We start from the raw sequence: 22,502 nt of genomic DNA on the forward strand, positions 1-22,502 counted from the left end.
GCAAGGATTAAAAACTGCAGACATAAAACAGACCAATTTGGGAAGGCACTTCGCACTGCAGCATTTTGCTAGAGGTCCCACTTGACAAATAATATTTTTTAAAAATTCTATGAGATGCAAAATATATGCAGAGACTTGAAACAAATTAACACCCAGTGCACCTCCAGCTTAGAAGAAGTGAGTCCATGCTGCAGATTTTTCAGCTTGCTTTATTAACTTGAGTGTTTGTTCTACACACTTCTACCTACTTTTCCACTTTCCACGTTCAAAGCAACTTGATTTTTTAATTAACACCCCAACCCTCAATTTAATACAATGTATTTCAAAGCTGGTATACCAATAAAAACAGAGGCATAACAAAAGGAAGCAGAAATGATAACAAAAGACATCCACATGATTTAAGGGGAAAGGCAGGTGTGTGGTTTTTTTAAAAAGAAAATTAAAAGTGTGGATGCCAGACAGAACACTTTGAAATGGGGCACAATCATTGAGAAGACCCTGTCAGAGACTATGCTGTGGATATGAATAAATGAGTAGGATTTGTATTGGAGAATATGGTCCTTCAGATACTCTGGTTATAAGCCATTTCTGTATTGATTTCTGATCTTTCTTTCGGAAATGCAAAATTTTGTCATACTTTTCCATTACTGACTTTCTCAGAACATAAGAAGAAGCTTCCGGATCAGGCTAGTGGCCCATCTAGGCTAGCATCGTGTTCTCACAATGTCCAACCAGATGTTTATGGGCTATAGAGATTTATTGAGTTTCCAGGATAATGAATGTAAGCTTCAAAAGTTCAACGAAATACAAAACTTAGTGAGTAACTGGTTCCAACATCATCAATTAAACAAAATCTATAAAAAGGATTTAAAGAATAGATTTACAGAGCAAAAGTCAAACTTTGAAGTAGGTTTATGTGAATACAATGAGAAATTAATTTTTAAAATGTATAAATTGCTGATGGCATGGGAAACAAAGGATGAAATGGTTTGGTTTGGGAGGAAAGGAAGGAAGAATAACATTTAGTAGCATGATTTCAACTTTACTTGTTAGAAGAGCAGACATGCAATGAAAATACTTACTAAACAGGCTTTCTTTTCCCACAAAAAATATTTTGATACCCCCTAGCGGCATAGCTTGAAACAGACCAGAAGAGGGGAAATAATAAATTGGTAAAAGTGTCATTTGGAAATGTTTTATTAATCTCCATTGATCAATAATTTATAGAAATGACTCTTTTTTTCCCTATTAACTTTAAAATATTATTGGTTTTGGTGGGGGGAGACTCAAACACAGAGGAAAGTGTTTGCCTCTACATAAGGTAAAGGTAAAGGGACCTCTGATCATTAGGTCCAGTCATAGCCAACTCTGGGATTGCAGCGCTCATCTTGCTTTATTGGCTGAGGGAGCCGGTGTACAGCTTCCGGGTCATGTGGCCAGCATGACTAAGCCGCTTCTGGTGAACCAGAGCAGCACATGGAAGCACCATTTACCTTCCTGCCAGAGCAGTACCTATTTATCTACTTGCACTTTGACGTGCTTTTGAACTGCTAGGTTGGCAGGAGCAGGGACCAAGCAACAGGAGCTCACCCCATTGCGGGGATTCAAACCGCCAACCTTCTGATCAGCAAGTCCCAGGCTCTGTGGTTTAACCCACAGCACCACCTGCGTCCCATTGCCTCTACATAGTTCCATCCTTATTTCAGACATTGTGATATATTGATATATCACAATGTTTAGCTGGTGATATGTCACAATGTTGAAAACCAGACATCGCCCAGCCCTAACTGAAGTCTGTGTTCTTGGAAATATACTGTTCTTACTTTTTGACATGCCTGGTGGCTTGGGAAGACTTATTGTGTTGCTGTGCTGGATTGTTTTTAAATATAATTTTGAATTGTGATTATTCTTAATGATTTTGTACTGGTTATTTGTATACCCTTTGTGAATTTCTTCTTTAAGAAGCATGTTATAAGCAAGGCCCCATCTGCACTATTCATTTAAAGCAGTATCATACCACTTTTAAAGGGCATGGCTTTCGCCAAAGGGAACTGTTAGGAGTGCTAAGAGTTGTTAGGTGACATCTGTTCCCACCACAGAACTACAATTCTCAGGTCCAAGGAAAGAGCGATTTATTGTTAAACTGCTTTGGGATTTCTATACGGTGTAAAGTTGTCTTATAAAAACACTTGATTTCCCTCAAAGTCAACACCAAGATATACCATTGTAACCAACAGAAATATATTATTGTTTACAATTTCATTAAGAGCTTCCCATTCAGTATAATGGGTCAGAATGTCCCACAGAAATGGGATATATGAATGCCTAGTCAGGATGTTGGCATGTGGCTTCTAGCACGCTAGCCATGATTGTGACCACCTCTACAGGTTATTTTGTGTGGTTTCTCAGAAAATAAAGGAATTAGCTGCACGAGAGCAGAGTTAGCAGATAATCACCATTACAGAGTAGGGACTTGTCCTTTCATGCAGTTTACTCCTGCGCTGACAGCTTTTGACAGTTCATGCTATGCAATGTTTTGAAAAGTGAATCAAGTTCAGGTTGTGTGTTTGGGTTGGGTACCCTCACTAGATACCTGAAGGAGTATCACAACCCACATCATTCAGCCTGGACACTGAGGTTCACTTCCAAGGATCTTCTGGAGGTTGCAAAAAGTGAGGTTGCTGGGAATCAGGCAGAGGGCCTTCTCAGAAGTGGTGCCCTCCCTATGAAATGCCCTCCCATCAGATGTCAAGGAGATAAAGAACTACACAGCTTTTGGAAGACGTCAGAAGGCAGCCCTGTATTGGGAAGTTTTTAGTGTTTGGTATTTTATTATTTTTAATGTTTTGCTGAAAGTCACCCAGCCAGATGATTGGGGTATAAATCATCATCATCATCATCACTAGATATCTCACTTTGAAAATGGTAGGTTTGGTCTTTTGAATGATGTCTTGCATACATGCCCTAACAAATGGATTAAGGAGTTTTTACTATCAGTGTTTTTGTAACTATCTTCATTAGAAAAGCTGCCTCAAGTCCTGTCACCCTCCTTAATTCATTTACTTCCCAATTTTCTGGCATCTGGACACACTGCAACATGTATGTATTCTAATGAGATTTCTATTAGAGCCGCAACAAATGAGATGGGGATTCAGCACTGCGTGTAGTTATATCTGGCTTTGACCTGTGGCCCATGAGTACCCAAAAAATGAAATAGGGGTGCCTCTTTGGTGGAACTGATCAGGAGTGTGACCCTGAGGTGACAGGAGTGGTGGGGCATTTGATTTAAACCCATAAAAGCAAGAGCATAAATCTCTGTTTTGCTGATAAATATCCTGGCTGTAGCTTCAGTCTCCTGATATCCAGAGTGCTGAGGTTAAATTTTTCATTTCCATAGGAGAATTGTAAATTACAAACACACACACACACACACACACACACACACACACACACACCCTTTATGGTCTGCTGATTCTTTTCATTTGACTTCAAACGTATGAGTTCCTACCTTAATATTGTATTAAATTAATAAATTAATAGTGGCCCAGATGTTTGAGCTGCTGGCTGAGATAGCACTTTGTGGGACCTGGGAGTACAAGCTGTGCAGTCAGCACAGGCAGTGCAAAATGGGCTTTCTTTCCCTCCATGATCTGCTGAATAGTTGTAACATACCAAAAAAACACACACCAAAAAAAACCAGCCACCCAATGCATAGTGGTGAGATGGGATTAGCATAGCCTTTACCTCTTAGATTCCAGAGTGTGAGCCACTAATGAGTTTTTAGTTGAGGGTACAGAAAGTAAAGACTTATGACAAGAGAAACAGGGCAGGAAACTCCATAGGAAATCCATTTTCTGCTCTTTCAATGATTGGATGTACAATCCAACACTAGGTGAGAGCCATCCCACTGCAGCATCAGCAACAGGATAATTAACTGGAGGTGCCCCCTGCCATCTGTCAATGTAATGTGTAATAAAGAATACAGACAACTTTGCTGTCGTGAACTATTTTATGTCATCTTTTAAATTTCAGCAGCACAAACCATAAGCATTTGGAAGAACTGTTACAGGCTCTTTCCAGCCAATTCAGGGATTCAAAACACACCAATTTTACATTCAATGCTTTTTGAAAAAGTGTAAAGGCTAATAAGTAAGTACACTGTTTTCTTTTAAATCAAGGCTTAAATACTGCAGGCACTGCATTTTAACCTCAACATCCAGAATCAAGTCACCTCCTAGAAGGCAGGGAACGACCAATGTGGAGTAGGTGCAGAAGCAGAACTGGAGCTATCCACTCTTTGGCATCTTTTCACTTTGGCAAGTACCAAGAGCCATACAATGCAAGCTTCAGATAATTAAAACAAGTTTTTTTAAAAAGAAACATCCTTGTTTCTGAGAATACCTAAATTGTCTCTGCCAAAAAATAAAATAAAAAATACTTCCTTGCATGTAAGTCCAGTGTGCAAGTACACAACCTCCTTCAAAAGGCAGCTCAACCAAGGAAGCCACTTCACATTACTGTTGGAAATATAAAAGATGGATCTGAAGCACAACATTAGGAGATGGTGGTGGTGGTGATGGAGTCAATAGAGAAGGACATGGGCATAAAAAATGTGAGGGGTATCTCACAAAGCTAGTGAGATCTGGGCTGCTGCTGATCCCTTCCAGAACAAGCACCACGGAGGTCAAACTCAGGTAACAAAACCATGATGAGATTAAAAAACAAAACAAAAACCACACACACAAGATGCCAAGCATCTCAGTAGAGGCTGGTCTTCTTCATGATTCGTAAGAACTCTTGCTCATTGACCTCTCCATCTCCATCCCGATCAGCTTCATCAATCATTTCCTGAAACATGACAAAGAATCAAAGGCCAAACCCAGTGAGTTAAATGATGGTTGTGGAAGGGAAGGAAGAGGCATCTTCTTCTTGCAATAGGTTTCCAAAGGGGATTGAAAATACACTTTTGCCTTTGGCACTCATTCTGCCTCAAAATACATCAGTTTGTTCACCAGCAGCTTTTCATCTAACATACTGTTACCTAAGCATCCTAGTCATTCAGTTTGGGGAGATTCCTTTAGAACACTTGACAGTTTGCCTGGGAGTGTAGCATCCTGAATAAATTGTTAGACAAACTTCACTACATTAATCATAATCAACTTCAGTTCATTTACAAATAAGCTGAACTTCACCAATACCAGTAGTTGCAGAACACTATAGTTTCTTTCTCTTGAAAGCAAAAACACCCATTTATTCCTAATAATAATAATAATTTGTAAATAGGGTCCATCATATGCATTGGTTCAACACTTATCCTTTTAACAGCAGCATAAAACATGGAGATTAAACAGGTAGTTTTTCCTGACATGGTGATAGTGGGAAAATATTCATCAGTTATTTTCAGCATGTCAGGCTGTTGTTAAAGGCACAGGATTGGGTCAGTACAAAAAGTGACATCCTTATCAGATTTTTATGCCAACCTTCTTTCAAGGACATATCCCACACACCCCTCAAAAAAATCTTCATATGCTTTAGTCTTCAAGACAATGACTGGATGAAAATCACACTGTAAGCTTTGTGAATGGGTGGGTTTCCTCAGTCAAAGTCCAACACTAACTAACTGCTATACCACAAAGGCTCTCAATAAAAAGGACATGTCCTTCTTCCTTTTAGGTAGACAAGGTGTTGAATACAGTGGTGCCCTGCAAGACGAATGCCTCGCAAGACGGAAAACTCGCTAGACGAAAGGGTTTTCCGTTTTTTGAGCTGCTTCGCAAGACGAATTTCCCTATGGGCTTGCTTCGCAAGATGAAAAAGTCTTGCAAGTTTGTTTCCTTTTTCTTAACACCATTAATACAGTTGTGACTTGACTTTGAGGAGCAACTCATAGAATGCAGTGTACATAGTAGCCTTTTTTGAGGTTTTTAAAGACTTTGGTGATTTTTGAAGCTTTTCCAAAACTTCTTTTGCAGCCATTTGGTAAGTTAAGCTTTTAAAACTTTTTTTTGGGGGGGGTGGATTTTGGGTTGGGGTGTTTGGAATTCAAGGACTTGGTGTTGGGGAGGGGTTAGCAAGAATCTGGAAGCTTGTGTTTTTTTCCTGCATTTTTATGATTTTCTGTGACCATTGGGCCACTCTGCTGTTTTTTAAAAAAAAATTCTGGATTTGAATTTCTGTGTTCTGGGTGGCTGGGGGAACAGTTGGGGAGGGGTTTGCAAGAATCTGGAAGCTTGTGTTTTTTTCCTGCATTTTTATGATTTTCTGTGACCATTGGGCCACTCTGCTGTTTTTTTAAAAAAATTCTGGGTTTGAATTTTGAAATGCTCTTTACAGTATGTGTGACTTTAAAGAGCACTTAATAAACTCTTGTTGTACCAAATTTGGCTTTGTTTTGACTTTTTTTGACCATAGGAACGCATTAATTGATTTTCAATGCATTCCTATGGGATTTTGTGCTTCGCAAGACGAAAAATTCGCTAGACGAAAAAATTCGTGGAACGAATTAATTTCGTCTTGCGAGCCACCACTGTACTCTACTTAGGTGAATCAGTCATGCCGGGGAATTCCTCAGACTGCTTGTTGCAGGTAACTATAACAATTCTTTTGAAAGTCCCCAAAGTATTGCAAGGGCTGATGGGGAAAGCAGCACCCCACCTCTTTCAAATATTAACATCATAAGAAGACCACTCCTGGATCAGAACAAGGTCCATCCAGTTCAATTTCCCCAAAGCAGCAAATCAGGTGTTCCCATGAAACCTACAAAAAGGACATGAACGTGATAGCCTGCCTGCAGGTTTTAAAAATCGTACTACCAATGAAAGCGAAGGTTCCATTTAGCTCCAACTTAAGTACAAATTTGGGGTGCTTGACAGGCTACAGAATTTGAATGCAAGTGATTCAGAGCACTCTTAGTAAATGCAAGCTTGCTAAATCACTACATTGAGTGGCTTAAGCATGCATGCAAACAGACACACAGTCCAAACCTGTAGCTCCTCGTCTGTAAGATTCTCCCCCAGTTCTTTGGCCACACGTTTGAGGTTTTTGAAAGAGATTTTGCCAGTTTCGTCATCATCAAACAGCTTGAAGGCTTTCAGAATCTCTTCTTTTGAATCCTTTTCAGCCTTATTTTTTTGATAAAGATAAGTAAAATAGTAACATTTCAGACATTTGTTTGTTACACATGAAAACAACCAGCTATTGAAATGGCAAACTGCTATAACTTTTCTACCCGTGTAAGAAATATAAATATAACAAAAAGTAAATTAAAGAACTGCCACCAAAATTCTGGGTATAATTATATAGCCACATTACTGCAGATATAAAGTTTAACAAATAAGAGAGAGAGAGTACTACATCCTTTTAGGGCATGCTCTACCCTCATTTGGTTGTGGTGAATGAATAGACCTCTGTAAGAGGACTTTTATTTTATTTCAAAGAATCCAACCACTGCTATCCAATCAATAAAGGCCAGAGACTGACATCTATGTCGCTTTCCCAGTCACCTTAAAAGCAGTTGATATGTGGATCTCCCACACACCCCAGAATTGGTGCCTTACAACAGGACAGAGTCCCACTTCCATCACAATTTTAGCACACAAAGATGCAAATATCATAACAAGGTCCCTTTAGCCCTCCCTCATAGACTTCAGAAAACAGCCAGATTTTGTGGCAGCTGTTTAGATCAACCTACCATTTTCTGGGTCATCACTCCTAAGAAGTCATGGTAAGTAATCTTTCCAGTTCCTTCCTTGTCAATGTCTAAGATCATTTTCTTGATCTCATCTTTCTTAGGTTCAAACCCGAGTGCTCTCATGGCAACCTGCAAACAATGAAAACAGACTGGCATCTCAGCAGGAAAAGGAATAGTAAATACCTCAACTGTACACTATAGAAGCAGAACTTCTGCATCTGAGACAAAGACTATATATTTGCATTCTTGTCAGCAGATGTACTAGTGTCAAGACTATGGGTAGGAAAGGAAAGTAAATTTGTCTTAATGGTGTAACTTTGACAGAGCTCCCTTGCTGTTAACATACTTAGTGGTCAATACTGAGAATATCCACTGCTACATAAGGTAGGAATGGAACTGGGAATGGAGCATACTGGGTCATCTGAACTGGCATTATAACAATGTACTCCTCCAAAAGTCTGGAGAGAAGGCAAATCAGCTCATGCAACTCTTCATCGGATAAGCAAACAACCCAATACCGCTCAAAAACTAGAACAAAATTATTTGCTGTTTTTTACCTCCAGATGAGATAGAGAGAGGCAATTCCTGGCAAACTAAGGATAATCTTTCTCAATGGCAACAACACTAACAATTCAAATAGATTCCAGGCCAGGAAACCCAAAGCCTCACACAAAGAATCTTCATCCTCCAAGATAACAATCAAGTCTAGAAAATCTAGAAACCTGTGTTCTTTTTTAACATCTCTGCTTTGTTAAAAGCCGAAATCCTCCTATGAGAAATGAGATTATGAATGGTAGTGATGGCCAAGGAGCCCTGTGCTTGCCCCAGAAACCTGATTCTCTCTGCTTCCTGATATTCCATCCCAGTCTCCCAAGGGGAAAATAACCTCATATTGGAGACAGGGATGAGGTCACACAAAGTGGAAGTGGAAGTCTCAATAATAGGAGAGACTCCTGGATTGAGTAAAGACAATGCCAGCACAGTGACACTAGCAGTATCTTCTGCCATCACAGAGATTACAATACTTCCATTTATTCTATTTTGTACTGCTGAAAGGTTGAAGAGAGAAGTATTCTCCTGTAGCTCCTAACAAGAAGTAACCCTTTCTATACCCATGGTATAAAGATAGAATGAAAACTTTGTAAAGGCACATGGCTGTAACAAAGAGACTTGACTCCATTAAATGAAATCTGAACAACAAGACTGTTCTAAGATAAATCTGGATGCCACTGAGTTTTTCAGACTGTATTTACTTTAGCTGCTGAATTTGTCATTCAGGGGGAAACCTTATACTCTTTATCTCCTGTTTATTCTAGTCCTTTTAGATTCCCTCATTGAAATATCAGTGAGGAGAAAAAATGTTAACCACATGTAACAACAAAAGCATGATTTGCACAGCTGAGTCTGCATCAGTCACAAAGCCCTCTCAGAGAACTGTCATCAACATATGATCATATAAATATGCAAGGTGTGTGAAAACAACCAAAACAAGACTATCTGATGAGGGAGGGAGGGATGAACAGGAACAGCCCCAAGACCTATACATTGATCATTAAAGAAGTGGGATGGGGGTGGAGGATAACTGCCCCAAAGGAGACATGCTTATGTTTTCAGATATGCCTGTAACCACCCTTTATGTCCTTGTTGCCTCCTCTATTCTATTCCAAGCAATAGATGCAAGATAACCTTCAATACTTCTTGGGTATTTTCCCAATAGAAATAAAGCCATAGACAAAAGTAGGATAGAGTAGACAAAAGTAGTATAATGAAGAACAATGGAGAAGAATGACACTACCCTTTTCCAGTAGCCACCCTATCACTTTAGTTCAGACTTCAACAACCTGGTACCTTCCAGATGTTTTGGACTACAGCTCTCATTGGCCAAAGTCAGCTCCACAAAGTATAATCCTCTATATGTTTACTTAGAAGTAAGCCCCACTGGCTCAATGGGCCATATGATTACAATCTTAAGACACATTTAGTCATGTTTTTCTGCTTGCCTTCAACTCTTTCACATCAATGTTCCCAGTGCCATCAGTATCAAACAGATCAAAGGCCTCCCGGATCTCCTGTTTCTGCTCTTCAGTGAGCTCAGTCTTGGGAGCTGCCTTCTTCCTCTGAGGTGGAGCCCCCACTGGTGTTTTCTTGTAGCTGGAGGCCTTAAACATATATCAAAGACCAAAAAAAGATAACATTAAAACACAAGTACATGGTTTTAATCTTCCTGAACATTTAGGAGACATTAGTCAACCCAATGAATGAATGAATATTTCAGAATTCCAAACAAATTATCACATTTGTGTACTGTCTTCCCTGAAAGGAGCTCAAAGCATGGAATTCTTGTTCTACCCCGTTTGAGGTAAGGTGAGGTTGAGGTAGTCAAATGCCAAGTAGTGTCTCTCATTCCTCAACAGGAAATTAAAGATGGATTTCCTACATTTAAGGGCAACGCTTTAAAACCTGGCTATTTACAGCACAGAAGTATTACAAAGATTATGATTTCCAAGAGTACATGAATGACTAAGGGTGAACTAGAAACTCCTGGTCAAATCTTGCTTCTTCCATAAACAGCCTAAGTTAACTGTTATGTTTGGTTGTTGTAAGGATCATCAAGGTGAGTGTTGCTTCTACTGAACATTATAAATCACTATTTACTTATTAAGTGTCAGGAATGCAAAATTGTTCAGGAGAAGCCATAACAGTTAAATAGGTTTTCACAGTACAATTCCATGCAAGCTTGCTCAAAATTAAGTCTCACTGGACTCAAAGTGTATTTAGGACAGCAGTCCAAAGGGGCAGTGTTTATTTAAAGTATTTTAACCTGGCCTTCACAAGGCAGCTTACATGACTCTAAAACACATTAAAATATACTTTGCCCATCCATCCACACAAAAAGAGAGAGAAACCAGAAGAACCTGAAGATTTATACAAGCACAGCAGAATTCAGTTAAATGCAGGCTTTAAAAGAACAACAGCTCTGAAGACCATTTACTTAAGACCAGCAAAGAAGGGACTGGCAAAGAAAACATCAGGGCCTTTCCGGTTGAATACCCTACCCCACTTATTTTAAAATTGTAAACAGCCCTGGGTGCCTTGGCAGAAATGCAACAAACACACTTTGATGCCATACATATTTCCATGGACAGGTAGTTCCAAAGTGTGGGGCTACCACTGAAAAAACTGTATCCTTAGCACCCACCAGCCTGCCAGCTTTTGCTGGCAGGCCAGAGGGCAGAACCTCTGGTGCTGATAATAAAGCTTGGACAGCCTCACACAAGTGTAGGTGACCCTTCAGATAACATGGATGCAGTCCTATGCTGACTGTGGGTAGTTTGGCTGTCACCCACAGGCTGGGGGATTACCCACCAACCAGTACATCAATCCTGTTTCTAACTGAAATGGTCAAACTGCTTCAACTGTCCTGCTACCAAGTGCCTATGCTGGATTATAGGGGTGTAGAAGCCTTTGGCCCTCCAGCTGTTGCTGAGCTACAACTCCCACCCGCCCCCCTGACCGTTGACCATGCTTGCTGGGGCTGATGGCAGTTGTAGCTCAGCAACATCTGCCCCCCAAGGCTTCCCACATTTGGATTACAGAGACAAATGCTGTTTCATGCCAAAACTAAATCACACCCCCCCCCCCGACCGCCATCAACACCTCGCTCCACTTAGGAAGTTTGCTTATGAGAGAGCAGGTAGGCTTCTCCCTTACATCATACATTTCTATGCACAGGGATTTAAATTTTATTTATAGACAGAAAACCATTATAATCATGAATTTAAAGGCCAACAGGAGCTGTCCCTACTGAAGCAGCGGCCCAGATGGATTTACTACCTTTGGGAGAGGCTGAACCTCAGCACAGCCCCCGAAAAAACAAGCACCTCGATATGCTCCCCCCCCTACATCAACAAACAAAAAAGGGGGGACAACCCTCGAGTCCATCACAAGGACCTAGACCAGACATCTTTGGACTATAACTCTCAGCATCCCTAGCGAGAAGGGGCAATGGTCAGGGATTGGGAGTTGTAGTCCAGCTACTCCTGGGGATTCCAAAGTTGAGAAAAGCTGACATAAACTATGACGCCAAACTGGGCTTTCAATTGCATAAATTAACATAGGAATAAACAAATCTGCATGACGGTTGCCTTCCCTGCGAGGGAGGCGGGGTTTAACGGCCCTTCTCTACTAAGCCGCGCCGGCCTCTCCCTTCACGTCCTCCTCCCCACCCGCTTAAGTCATAACCCCACTGACCATCCCGAGCCGGGACCGTCGGAAGCCGAGCCGGTCCTGAGGCGGCAGGAGGCGTGGGAAGAACAACCAAAAAAAAAAAAAAAACCCGCGGCGAGCTCAACTGTCACCACAACAGCGGTCCCTCTCAATATCGCGGCTCCCTATTGGCTTCTCTCCTCACGCGGTGGTGTGGGAGCAACCGCTCTCGCGATTGGCCGGCGAGACGGGCGCGCGCGGGGGCTGTTATCCAACCCCACTTGGTTGAACTGCAAGCCGACGAGCCCTGGCAAGGCGGAGCCCGATTGGATCGAAATGGGAGAGACGCAGAGCCAATGGGAGACCGGTCCAGCTCTCGGCTGATTATCGGCTTAGGGGCGGGGAGCGTGGTGCCGCGTGGGAAGGAGGAGCTAAACGGGAGAGTGGGTAGTGATTGGAGGGATGCAGAGGTGGGCGTGGTCCAGCAGCAGCAACAACAGCGTAAGTGGGAGTAAGCGCTGCATCTTTGTATCGTGCGGCAGGCTCCGTCTGTTGGGGGGCGCCTGCAGGTAAGAGGAAACTGTTGTCCCCGTGGGAAGTAGAAGCTGCGTGGCCTGAAAGCCTGGGTTTTAAATTGTGTTTCCATTTGTTAAACTGATTTTTATTAGTTCTTGTTTTTAAAAAAATATCGCATGCGTTTAATACTTGCATTTTTATTTTTATTTTGCTTTGTGAAATAGGGAGTTCCTATTATTAAATCAATATAATAATGAATATATAAGCAAGCGGGCAGTGTTGCTTTCTAATAATGGAGACTACCTTTCAACTTCATTGTTCTATTTAGCCATCTTGTGGCAGTGAGTTGCAAAAGCTGTGTTGTGTAAAGAAGTACACTCTTGCAAAATCATCTTATGGCGGGACTAACTGGTGGGACTTTGCTGTCCTAAATGTGGCGGTTGTGGCTAATTTAGATGGCTTTTAAAAATAGACTTATGACAGATTTGGAGAGCCAAGTGGGTTGTATTGATGTTGACTAGTCAAATGTGTGATACATGCTGACAAAACCTTACTTCTGTTAAAGAGAGTAGAGCAGGCTTGGAATTTTTATCTTAGTCAGCTGGCAATCCTACTTATGTGAACTGAAAATGGTATGCCTCTTGTTTGATTCACATATGTATTTCAACAGGAAAGAACGTTTTGAAGTCGCCGTGTTCATTGGGTACTCCCTTAGAGTTTGCTACAAAGTCATCCATAGCTCCCAAATATGGCTACTCGACTAAGACAGGTAAGCTGGTTTGTGTTCTTTTTTATTGATAACTTGATTTTTCAAGGGAAAGTATTCTCACAAAACAGCTTACAATATAGCTACTGTAAATGCATTTCTTTTTCTTTTTTCAAAAAGCATCACTTAAGATGTTTCACCATATTTGTTTTCTATCCATCTTCTGTAAAGTAGCGCTCTTTTTCATTGCTTGGTTTTCTCATTGCTTGTGGCTGTTGTTCAGTAAATTATTTCATGATGCTCTTTGCTCATTCCCAAGAACCATGCATGCAAACTCACATGTATTCAGCAATGCAGTGGTCTCTGCCAATGTGCCCTACCCTTTGTTTCTCTTTACAGTCCAAAAGGAAATGCACTGTGATTGGTGGCTCAGGGTTCCTGGGTCAGCACATGGTACAAAGTCTGCTAGAGAAAGGCTACACAGTTAATGTGTTCGATGTCCGTGAGGGCTTTAAGAACAGCAAGGTGCAGTTCTTCCTAGGTGATCTCTGCAACAAAAAGGTATGAGCCAAAACTACAGCTGTGCACACAGAAGCATCTTGTTCATGCTTCAGATTTGGAGTTCTTTGGTCTGCTTGGCACTGCTTAAGGTGACCATTGTTCTTTTTGGAAGCCATATACATAAGGATGCAAGTGTGTTTAAAACTGGTGGGATGAAGAAGTATGATTCACCCTATTAATGCCTGTTACTGACCAATTACTGCACCTGTGTGATTGAGCTATTGGATAGCTCAAGCCCATAGCCAAATGATAAAACTACCCTTGGAGTTCTGTTTGACCATTTTTTGAAATGCATGCAAGTGTGAACAATTTGAAGGGAAGTGCACACACATTTCCACCACTCTGAGTGATCCCAAAGATCAGGCATAGGCAAACTCGGCCCTCCAGATGTTTTGAGACTACAATTCCCATCATCCCTGACCACTGGTCCTGTTAGCTAGGGATGATGGGAGTTGTAGTCCTAAATCATCTGGAGGATTGAGTTTCCCTATGCCTGCCAAAGATGATTCTGTCCCTAATCTAGTGAAGACAGCTATCCCCTGCCGGCCTGCTTTCTTACAACCAGACATGAGGGTGACCTGGCTGTCAGCTTCTTCAGTTTCAGTGTTGCCCTTGTAGAGCGCAGCATGGAGAAGGATGTAAGCAAACCTAGAAATAGCAGGCTCTACCTATCATTGATTCTGGCTCCACCTATTGTTAGCCTCCTGCCCAATGGGTCCCAATGGGCAGCAGAGCAGACCACTGCCCTAATCTGTAAAGTGTCATGGTATTTGAGTTTCTGCACTAAAGCTTCCTTTTTTTAACTCTCCTCATGGAGCTGTTAAAAGTCTGCCCTTAGACTATGGATGTGGAACACTCCTCCCAATGTAATAGTCTGCAGTTCCAATTATTCCTGACCACTGGCCAGGTTGGTGCAGCTTGAAACCAAACAACATCTGGAGGTTCATCATCTCTGCCTTAGACCTAGTTGTGGCTGTTGTGATTCTCCAGGTAGGTTGATTCTAACCTCCTCTTCTGTGCCTCCAGGATCTGCTTCCAGCTTTACAGGGGGTGACTGTCGTGTTTCACTGTGCCTCACCATCACCTTCCAGCCACAACAGAGATCTTTTCTACAAAGTCAATTATTTGGGGACCAAAGCAGTCATCGAGGCTTGTAAGGAAGCTGGTGTCGAAGTAAGTGCAGAGCTGGAACTTAAAAAACTTGAATGAACCTGGTCAAGTTTTGTGGCTGTGTGCACATATGACACTACATTCTTCAGCATTATTGCCCTTCAGCAAAAGATGTTAGTGGTTAGCTCACAAATAAGCAAGCAATCTATGTTTTTTCTCCAAAGTTTTCTTTTTGCAGTTCTTGTTTTCTGCCTTGGTGAGCACCTGGGATTGGGATGACCCAACAAACCATGGTTAAACAGGGCTGTTGGTTTGGACATAATGAGCTATGGTTAAAACAAGCCATGGTTCACAAGCCAACAACAAACCCTGGCTTCATGTTGTGGTTTGCTAAGCAGAAAAGATTGCACAGTTAGTATGCTATGCTGGTCTGGGTTCACAGATTCAAGCAAACCATTGCTAGGCTAAACAAACCATGATGCAGTGTTATGTGTGTACCACGGTTGTGAGTACCGTTACTGAAAATGTGCAGGCAGACAGTAATCAGGGTTGGTTTTGATCAGTGATGTGGGCTTTCTGGAAAATGTTTGAATTGGAATTTTGCCATCAAGAGCCTACTTACTTACAGTATCTATTTATCATCCAACAACAACTAGACACTTGTATCAAAGAGGACAATAGAGTATAAGAGTAAAATAAAGCTTGGTTATAGCATTCAAAATGGAGCTAAACCAAGAGAAGAAATATTTCAAAACAGTACAAATTATTTTCTGCCAATCAAAAGTGTTACTTAATATCACAAGACATGATAACTTATTAGCATTTTTCTTACATTATTTAGATTTTAAAGGGGTGGGGAGACAGCTCTAAAAATCACTCTGCCTCAAGAACTGCATGCAAATATATGTGGGATAGTCTCCTGAAAAAATGAATTGCTCCTTTGATTATAAATGTGAGGGATATTATAAACATTTTTTAACCTGGCCAATTCGTTTTGTGTGTGGTAGGGGAGGAATTTACCAACGCTGATCTCAGTGGGCTATAGTGCATATAGAAGGTATTTTGTTCTCCCTTGGGTGGTTTCTTTCAAGTTGCAGGGGTGTCAACAAATCCTTGTGCACCTTGGTAGCCAGCCAGAGGAAGAGAACAGGGTCCCTTTGACATTACCCTGATCTCAAGACCAGGCAGAACAGAGAGGGAGGGATGAGCCCTGGCTTTCCTCTGTAACTGAGGAAAGTGATGGGAGCTTGTTCCCGTTGTGATAAGCAAACACTTGGAAAGACCAGGAAGTCCTTACATCTCACTCTAATGTTTCCAAATCTCAGTGCAGCTTCTAAGAGAGTCCCATATCTCTGAAGTCAGCCTGGCAGCACAGAAACTCCTTGTGGTTCCATGTCAGGATTCTCCTTGATTCTGTACTCTCCACAGAGGAAAAATGCACTTGCCAGTGGCAAGCTGGTGGGTGCATTTGTGGCTCCTTGCTTTCTCAGTGTGTCCATGAAACCCATGGCAGAAAAGGGCTGTTTTCTTCATGGCTCACTGCTATGCTCCCTGGAAGCCCCTGATTGGCCACTGTGGGAAACGAAATGCTGGACAAGATGGGCATTTGGCCAGATCTAGTAGGAGTATTACATTTTTGCAGTTCTTGCCAAAGCATTCTGTGTATAACTCCATGTATTGTGCTTCTCTCCACCACCCACTTCCTGTTGCAGAAACTGGTGTTGACTAGCAGTGCCAGTGTGGTCTTTGAGGGCACAGATATTAAGCACGGAACTGAAGATCTCCCCTATGCAAAGAAACCCATCGACTACTATACAGAAACCAAGATTCTGCAGGAGAAGGTCTGGTTGTCCTCTGTTTCGCTGCTGCTACTAGGCTAACAGATCCTATATGTGCTAAGCAACATAGGGAGCCGTATCCAATGTAGGCTCTATCCAAGTGACTCAATGGTATACATGTTCCATTGGTGAATTGTTTTGTGCTAGTGAGATGTTGCTACACAAGAGAATGCGCAAGCAGGTCGCTGCTAACTCCCTTGAACTAAAGATTGTGCAATCTGGTGTGCAACGAGTTTCTGCTAATGCAACTGTCGTGTTGGATTCCTGTGCAATGTTAAAATTCACCCATCTGCTAGTGCAAGAGCCCTTGTACTAGCAGAAAGAGAATGTTGGCTACAGCCAACAATCTCCTGTCTATTTTAAAAGAATAACAGAACGATCACGAAGTGCGAAATCATTCTGTCTGGAGTTCTGGGCATTCCATTCCTCCTCCCACCATGTTGTCATTCTTTTACCTCTCTGTCCATCTTTGTGGGGCTGTTTTTACCATATATGCAAAACATAAGGATACCTCAAGTCTACTGAAACCTCCTTCTTGGGTAAGGTGACACTGACTACACCATTTCAGATGTCCAGTGTATTTAGAAGTCTCTGTGTGGGGCAGGGGTGAAGCATCGTTACACCGGGAGCATTGATAGATGGCACAGGCTTTCCTCTTGTAGGAGGTGCTGAGCGCCAACGACCCAGAGAGGAATTTCTTCACCACTGCTATTCGTCCCCATGGCATCTTTGGCCCACAAGACCCTCACCTGGTTCCCGTCATTATCCAAGCAGCCAAGAGTGGCAAGATGAAGTTCATGATTGGGTAAGGAAAGTCCAGCCCCTTGAAAGTTTTAACTGCTCTGAATTTTGCATCCTGCTTTTATGACTGGTCCAGGCTGAAACATGTAAGGAGCCTGCATCACCAACATCTGTTTGAATGCTGCCTTTTTATTTGTTTCTTTTCTGCATCTTTTTACCTCTTTTTGGGCGGCTCTCACAAAGTGGTTTACCTAAGATTGTTGCAACAAGTGTAGATTCTTTTTTTCTTCTTAATTTTTTAAAAAAGTTACAATAAAATGAACTTGTTTTGGAAAAAAAGTGGTTATTTCATTCTATCCCCACCCCTAGGGACAAGATGGTCCTTCACACAACCCTATGATGGCAGCTGAGAGACGAAGGAGCATAGTTAAAGCCATATATGTGTCTGTGTCTATGTTTGTGTGTGTGTGTGTGTGTAAATTTTATTCATAGTTTACACAGTTTCCACATTCACCAAATCACAGACACAAACATTACATTTGGCTCTCTGTTTCCAAGAGTTTTTTTCCTTGCATGTTGGTGTTAACCTTCAACTTCTTCCTTTCTCTGCACAGAGATGGAAAGAACTTGGTGGATTTTACCTTTGTGGAAAATGTGGTCCATGGGCACATGCTGGCTGCAGAGCAACTTGAGAGAGACTCTCCCCTGTGTGGAAAGGTGGGTCCTCCTTTTTCGCTGTGAAGGAATGCGACTGCTACACCATTTTATGTTCTGCTGTTTCTTGTAAAATGGTTTTCTTTCCTGACCTGGATGTTCGGAAGTTCACAGCAGAGTCAAAAGTTAAGCCCAGGTACCTTATATAGTTAAGAGGAAATGAAACCTAAAAATCTAAGACAGAAAAGAAAAGCTCAACAGGTATTCATAATGGAGGGTTAAACGGGACTCCTCTGGATTGGCTAATAGTTTGGAAATGGAAATAGAACTTTTGTGGATAAAAGAAGCAGGTAAACGGAGATAAGTTGGTTGAACTGAAATGTAACATTAAGAGCTGGAACACTGGAATGTTTTACAAGATGGTTGGAACTCTATAGAGAAATAAGCCAGGAGAATGCTGCAAATAAGCTGACCTGAAGGACAGAAATTGGTAAGTATTGGCTTGGCAAGCAATCTCGTCTAGGATCAGCAGGATGTGATTTCCTGGTTTTTATTTTCTTGGATAACTGTCCCTTAAAGGCTCTTTTTTGTAACTGTTTTTTTACAAAGAGAAACCTTAACTAAGAACCAAATTTGTTTTGGTTTTGGCCCATATTAGTCATGCCTCACCTTGCTGCCTTGCCACTATTTGAAACAGAGTTGGCTGGGCCAGTTAGCTTCAAAAGGTTAAAGCACTATTGCATGGAGACAGCAAGGAATAGAAAATACCTACTTTGTGGCAGCACTGAGGCAGGCAAGAAGGTGGAGCTAGTATTATTATTATTATTTATTTCTTTATTTGTATACTGCCCTATACCTGTAGATGTCAGGGTGGTTCACAACATAAAATAACAATCTGAAAAACAGAAATTGCATAATAAGAACCAAAACAGCGACAAGCCCATAACCCCCCTGACTGGCTTGCCTCCCTTCTCTCTCACATCACAGGCTACATAGCCTGATCTGTCACACTTAAGGGATGAGAGAGGCAGCTTTCTAATAATGCTGGTTGTTGTTTTTTTGCACCAGTCTCATTTGAAATTCCCCAACTGTGATGCACAGAAGCTGCCCAGAGTGACTGGGACAACCCAGTCAGATGGGCAGGGTACAAATAATAAAATTATTATTACTATGCCCTCACTTGCCAGTGTTTTTCCAGAGGCTCCAGTTAAAGAAGCAAACTGATCAGTTCATGATCTCTTACTTTTAGAGCATTGTCTCTCCACCCCTTTAGCTCAGGTGTGGAGAACTTTAAGCCTCCCAAGTATTGCTGAGCAACAGCTCCCATCAGCCCCAGAAAGCATTGCCAATAGTAGGAGATGATAGGTGCTCCTGAACATCTGTAGAGCAAAAGGTTCCCCATACCTGCTTTAGCTGAAAAGTACCCCAAGGATAGCGTACAAAAACCAGAAGTAGCACAACTGCCGACTTCAGGATTGCAGCTTTAAAGGGGTGACGGGGAAAGGATGATTCCTTACTCTTTGTTTCTTATCTGTTTGTGTTAACTCGCAGGCATTTCACATCACGAACGACGAGCCAATCCTCTTTTGGGAGTTTATGTCGCGCATCCTGACGGGCCTGGACTATGAGGCTCCCAAATACCGCATTCCCTATTGGCTGGCCTATTACTTGGCCTTCCTTCTGTCACTGGTGGTTACGCTGCTGAGCCCCTTTGTCACCATCCATCCCACCTTCACCCCCATGCGGGTGGCGCTTGCCGGAACGTTCCACTATTACAGCTGTGAGCGAGCCAAAAAGCACATGGGCTACAAGCCACTGGTTAGCCTGGATGAAGCCGTGGCAAAGACTCTCAAGAGCTTTCCCCACCTCCACCGTGCTGCGTAGCTGCCTGGGGCCCATAATAACATCTCCACAATCTCTACAGACTCTGCTTTGGCTGCTCCTGTCTCTCAGTCTGGTTTCCCTAGAACACTTCTTGCAGGAACCCCAGTCTGAATTGATTCTGTTGCCTCAGCTAAGTTTCTGTGACCCAACATCTCTGAAGTGGTGGCTGCACAGGGTGAAACAAAACCTGGTCAGTTCGTTAATTCTGCTTGAACAGGCACAGTTTCCCAAGCCTTTACTTGCCTTAACCTTATTCAGAGGGAAGTAAACTGTGAAATACAAGGCTGGGGAGCTTGTGGACTTTCACAGTGGACTCCCCAACTCCTATCAGACCTAGCCAGCATGACCCAATGGTCAGGGGTGATGGGAGTTGTAGTCCAGGTGAGCCATAATTTTCCGTACTCTTTTTTCAGGACAGTCACTTTTATGTGTTGGGGAGATCTGCGTGCAAATTCCAGAGCTGGGTAACCCATCTGTATATCTTTAGGTGGTAGGAGAAAACATTTCTCTTTAACCAGGCCTTTGGCTGCTTAACATTCCATGGCCTTTTAAATGTCCTTGTGGGAGGGTGTGTGTGATGGGTTTGTTCTTGTTTTATTATGTATTTCATGTTCTCATTTTGAATTTTTATGCTGTGAGCAGCCCTGTGATCTTTGGGTGAAGGGCGGTATACAAATTTAATAAATAATAACAATAATATATCGGTCATTGTTAAGGTAAAGGTGGGAAATCTTGAGCTGATATTGCATTACAACTCACATCAGCACCAGCCAGAGGCTCGTAGTCCCAATAACATCAGGACAACATCAGCATAACCACCCCCTTGCTGTAACAAGATTATGTGGGAAATCTGTAAAGATGAGGCATTTGCACTTGTGTACTTAAACTGTGGCCCAAACTTTCTGGAATGTGACTGCACAAGATCTGGAAGTGGGGGGACGAATGAAATTATCGTTTTGGGGGAGGATTTCAATGATAAAGATGAGCGTGCTGCCAAAGTTGTTATTTCTATTTCAAACGATTCCAATAATCAAGGGGACTGGGACCTTTAAAGAATGGCAAAGAGTGATTTCAAGGTATATCTGGCAGGGTAAGAAGCCAAGAATTCAGTTTAAGTTACTAACTGACGCTAAAGAAAGAGGAGGCTTCGCCCTGCCAGACTTGAAACTGTACTATGAAGCTTCATGTCTCTGTTGCTTAAAGGAATGGATAAAATTAGAAAACACAGAGTTGTTAGACATAGAAGGATTTTCTTTTGATGGAAAATTAATAAAATATAATTATAAAAAAAGGAATGTGACTGCACAGGTTCTTTTTCTTAAGAAAGCCACTGTACATTTGTCCAGCAGATGGGAAGAGTTTGCTTACATACTAAAAGGCAAAATGTATTTCAGTGCAATTGCCAATAAAGTACACTGGGATATTCTGTTCTGGAAGTATCTAAATCTTGAGACAGTTTCTGCCTTCCTGAAATATGTAAAATGCATGTTGGGGGGTGTGAATCTATGTTCATTGATAAATTGAAAAAGGGTATATGTAATGTGAATGAGCATTGTGGCCAGTGTATCTCCTGCCTTCACGTTCCACAGTGAGAACTGCTTATAAGCTTCCCATTAGAAAATGATTTCGGTAATGAGAACCTTTGGATGCAACATCAACTTCTGCCTCTAGGTGGTGCTTGCTTGCCATAGTTGCTCTGTGAGTTCCATTGATAAAACTCAGTACAATACAATAGATGCTGATTGTTTCTGAAGTAAAGGCCTCTTGCCAAGTCACATACAATACTGCAGTTAAGCAGGACATTCCCACATTATATCAATAGGGGTTGCAGTCACAGGTTTATCTAGCTTGCTGGCACATTAATGGAGGTGTGAAATCCCACTACTTTATGCTGTCTTCACAGGACAAGCCTGTACAGCCCTTTGCAAATCAATGTAGTCCTAAGTTCTTAGATGAAAAAGTAACCCTTCAGATGCTTGCGGACCACAGCTCTTATCCTGACCCTGCCCATTAGCTATGCTGACTGTGGCTGATGAGACCTGGAATCTAACATCTAGAGGGCCTTAGGCTACCTTCCTGGCCTTTAGTGCACAAGAGTTAACTAATGGAGTGTAGGAATGAGGAAGGTGTGGCCGTCCAGATGTTGCTGGACTCCACCTCCCATCGCCTCCCAACCTTTGGCATTGTTGGCTGGTGCTCATGGGAGTTGGAGTCCCATATCAGCTGCAGGGCCAATGGTTGTTTAGTCGATTAGTCATGTCCGACTCTTTGTGACCCCATGGACCAGAGCACGCCAGGCACTCCTGCCTTCCACTGCCTCCCACAGTTTGGTCAAACTCATGCTGGTAGCTTCGAGAACACTGTCCAACCATCTCGTCCTCTGTCGTCCCCTTCTCCTTGTGCCCTCCATCTTTCCCAACATCAGGGTCTTTTCCAGGGAGTCTTCTCTTCTCATGAGGTGGCCAAAGTATTGGAGCCTCAGCTTCAGGATCTGTCCTTCCAGTGAGCACTCAGGGCTGATTTCCTTCAGAATGGATAGGTTTGATCTTCTTGCAGTCCATGGGATTCTCAAGAGTCTCCTCCATGTTACCCATTC

At 42.1% G+C, this 22,502-nt stretch overlaps 2 protein-coding genes across 3 annotated transcripts; one reads left to right on the forward strand and one right to left on the reverse strand.

Moving 5' to 3' along the window:
- Nucleotides 1-3,990: 3,990 nt before the first annotated feature.
- CETN2 (centrin 2) lies at nucleotides 3,991-12,169 on the reverse strand. The gene is made up of 5 exons (XM_083722634.1): nucleotides 11,942-12,169; nucleotides 9,691-9,849; nucleotides 7,691-7,819; nucleotides 6,984-7,121; nucleotides 3,991-4,848 (listed from the first exon to the last, which is right to left on the reverse strand). Exons 1-5 carry the CDS (start codon nucleotides 11,942-11,944, stop codon nucleotides 4,759-4,761), a joined length of 519 nt encoding a protein of 172 aa, XP_083578760.1. The 5' UTR covers nucleotides 11,945-12,169; the 3' UTR covers nucleotides 3,991-4,758.
- A 138-nt stretch (nucleotides 12,170-12,307) lies between these two features.
- NSDHL (NAD(P) dependent 3-beta-hydroxysteroid dehydrogenase NSDHL) lies at nucleotides 12,308-21,351 on the forward strand. Of its 2 annotated transcripts, XR_014560181.1 has the most exons (9): nucleotides 12,326-12,465; nucleotides 13,083-13,181; nucleotides 13,518-13,679; nucleotides 14,706-14,852; nucleotides 16,502-16,630; nucleotides 17,290-17,432; nucleotides 17,983-18,085; nucleotides 19,574-20,815; nucleotides 21,199-21,351. XR_014560181.1 is itself a non-coding variant. In XM_083722444.1 (8 exons), exons 2-8 carry the CDS (start codon nucleotides 13,161-13,163, stop codon nucleotides 19,904-19,906), a joined length of 1,038 nt encoding a protein of 345 aa, XP_083578570.1. In that variant the 5' UTR covers nucleotides 12,308-12,397; nucleotides 13,083-13,160; the 3' UTR covers nucleotides 19,907-20,605. The 2 variants fall into 2 exon arrangements, 1 of the variants encoding a protein (XP_083578570.1); XM_083722444.1 differs by lacking the exon at nucleotides 21,199-21,351 and having other exon boundaries at nucleotides 12,308-12,397; nucleotides 19,574-20,605.
- Nucleotides 21,352-22,502: the final 1,151 nt, after the last annotated feature.

This window comes from Podarcis gaigeae (assembly GCF_964106915.1).
Source record: "Podarcis gaigeae genome assembly, chromosome: Z".
Classification (NCBI taxonomy): domain Eukaryota; kingdom Metazoa; phylum Chordata; class Lepidosauria; order Squamata; family Lacertidae; genus Podarcis; species Podarcis gaigeae.